We start from the raw sequence: 2,403 nt of genomic DNA, 5'->3' as shown, positions 1-2,403 counted from the left end.
ACTAACGCGTTTCTTATAGTACTTACTTTTATTCTTTTTTTTAAATTCCCCATTGTGATCAGATAATTTGATCAAAAGCTATTGTACAGTACAGGAGCTCGTGTTTTATTTCATGTAACGATTATTTCGCCGCACCGGTACCCGCGTTTTCGGAATGTTACAAAAACCCTTTTCCTTCACTACTGATTTCGGAGTGTTTCTGCTATGGCGCGAAGTGTTTACTGAAGCCAAAAGCTGCGATATTCTTTGTCATAAACGACTGCTGATAGCAATACAACCAATCAACCAAAAATTCATGAATTTTTCACAATTATTTTCATTATAGAGAACCGGGAGAATTATGCATTTAGATAGAGAACCGGGGGTCGCGCTCGTTAAGTTAAAGAATCATGTCGAATTACTTTTTTCGGTTCGTGTGGTCCACCAGTTGTTACTTATTATTTACGAAGCTGCTAAGCTGCGAAGCTATTATTGAAATGAGAGAAAAAAGTAGTGCCGCCCCCTGGTAGGTGGAAATTGGACGCCCAGGAACGTGTGTAATATTTAGTAGTAGTTTTTCATCAGCACCAACAGCACGGCGGCCAGCACTAGCAACACGTAAAGCGAGCCCATGGCGGGGCCGGCGGTCCCGTTGCGGCACATCTTACGAACCGAGTAGATCGGAAGACCGTACTGGCGCAGCAGATTGCGGATGCTCCGAACTTCCTGCAGAAAACAACACGAGAGAGAGAGAGAGAGAGAGAGAGAGAGAGAGAGAGAGAGTGAGCAGGGCATTTAGTGTCACCTCCTGGCCGTCGAATGACGTGTCGAAATGGCTTACTTCCGATGCCCGGATCGTCGGAGGCGCGCGCTGGAGAACGACCGTGTAAAGCTGCCCGCCCGGCATGGGTTCGCAGAACGTCAGCACCAGGAGGGTGCCGGTCGCTTTCACCACCTGCACGATGCCCGCGAACTGCTTGTACCGGAGCTCCGGTCTGGTCATGGACCCGATCTGACGCTCCGAGCACATCCAGATCCCGGGCCGGGTGCTGTTGAAGCTCAGCGTGAACTTCAACGAATGCTCAGCTTCACCCCAAATTAATTTCAACTGGCGAATGCGCCAGGATGTTTTCTTGTGTGGCGGTTTCGTGCCGGGAACCGGCCAGGGTCTGGTAAGGGTCAGGTGAAGTACCGCGCAGGACCGGTACTGCATGAAGCCTTCTTCGCGGCCGTCGTGTGTGATTAATTGTGTTCCGTGCCAGGTTCCCATCATCGCCCGGATCGCAGTTGTCTAAGGCACGAGAGAGATTGGCGAAAAATTTAGAACAAAACATTTCGCACAAATTCTATCTGTCGGTGGGTGGGAAAAGGTGGTTACGAGTTTGGATGCTGCTTGAAAACAGTAATGTTGAGGCCGGTCCAGACGCTACTGTGCGATTTGTTGCTGTCGGATCGTTGCAATGTGTGGAGCGTCAACTAACGGACATTTGACACATTCCGTAGTCAATGTGTTACCATTTGCCAGCAGAATGTGGCTAGAAATATTGAGGACACCAAAAACATACTCCAAACGTCGGACGCACCGATGGCCGATTCTGACTGAATCGTCACCATGTCACCGCTGGCAAATAGAGGTTTAGTTGGCGATGCAACTTCGATCATGTTTCGGCGAGGGTTTTGGCACGCGAACCGTAACTCTGAATGAAGCATCGAAACGCCACATCGCACACACAGCACATTTAGCTAAAATCACGTGAAAAAGGATTGCACTACTCACCGTATTGATGGCCGAGTCAGAATCCAGAACGGTGCAGTGCTTATCCGAGCCATCTTCCATTGGTTCGTTGCCGTTGTCCTGCAGAGCGGCGCACAGTATGATTGTCGCGGCGCACAGTATCATCAGACACTTCATTTTGTATTTTTTTGTTGTTTTAGGTCCAAACTCTTAATAATCACCAAACTATTTCCACCAGACACCACAAAACACGTCAATAACCAGCGAAGTCTCACACGAAAGTGCTCGGATGTCACTGCCGAACCGATACTGGGGCTCTCCGATGAATGAAGCACCGTTGACGCAATAAGTGTAGTCGCTCGCCAATAGTTGCTCGTTTCGCACACTCGGTGTTGCACAATCCTATGTACTGCTGCTCGCGTGAAAGAGCATCGCAAGCATCGCGATCAAACATTGTATCAAACGATAATAGGAAACCCGACGATGTCCCGCTCTGGCCGCTGGCGAGCGAAGTTCGCGGGGCGCTCCGTAGGGAAAGGAGTGAAAGAATGTAATCCCGTAGCAAGAGCGGGACAGGAGAGTTCCCTGGAGTCGACTCGAGAAGACGGAGTGCAACGGCGGTTACATAGGCACAAGCACACACACGCGCAGCAGACGCGAGCGATCAAAGAATCCGCGACCTTTTGCTC

The 2,403-nt window shown here is 49.8% G+C and overlaps 1 protein-coding gene across 1 annotated transcript; it reads right to left on the bottom strand.

Annotated features, from left to right (window-relative positions):
* Positions 1-543: 543 nt before the first annotated feature.
* Positions 544-1,891, bottom strand: LOC128276679 (uncharacterized). Its single transcript, XM_053015137.1, has 3 exons — positions 1,757-1,891; positions 821-1,270; positions 544-705 (listed from the first exon to the last, which is right to left on the bottom strand). The coding sequence occupies exons 1-3, from the start codon at positions 1,889-1,891 to the stop codon at positions 544-546; spliced, it is 747 nt and encodes a 248-aa protein (XP_052871097.1).
* Between the last annotated feature and the right edge of the window lie 512 nt (positions 1,892-2,403).

This window comes from Anopheles cruzii, unplaced genomic scaffold, assembly GCF_943734635.1.
Source record: "Anopheles cruzii unplaced genomic scaffold, idAnoCruzAS_RS32_06 scaffold02034_ctg1, whole genome shotgun sequence".
In the NCBI taxonomy this organism is placed as follows: Eukaryota; Metazoa; Arthropoda; class Insecta; order Diptera; family Culicidae; genus Anopheles; species Anopheles cruzii.
Note: the sequence above shows the minus strand (reverse complement) of the source record. Positions and strands in the feature narration are given on the sequence as shown.

Coding starts and splice junctions, on each gene's coding strand:
- LOC128276679 (XM_053015137.1), bottom strand. CDS start 1,891: ATGAAGTGTCTGATGATACTGTGCGCCGCGACAATCATACTGTGCGCC. Junction 1,271..1,756: donor CTGACTCGGCCATCAATACG/GTGAGTAGTGCA, acceptor CTCGTGCCTTAG/ACAACTGCGATCCGGGCGAT. Junction 706..820: donor CGACGATCCGGGCATCGGAA/GTAAGCCATTTC, acceptor TGTTTTCTGCAG/GAAGTTCGGAGCATCCGCAA.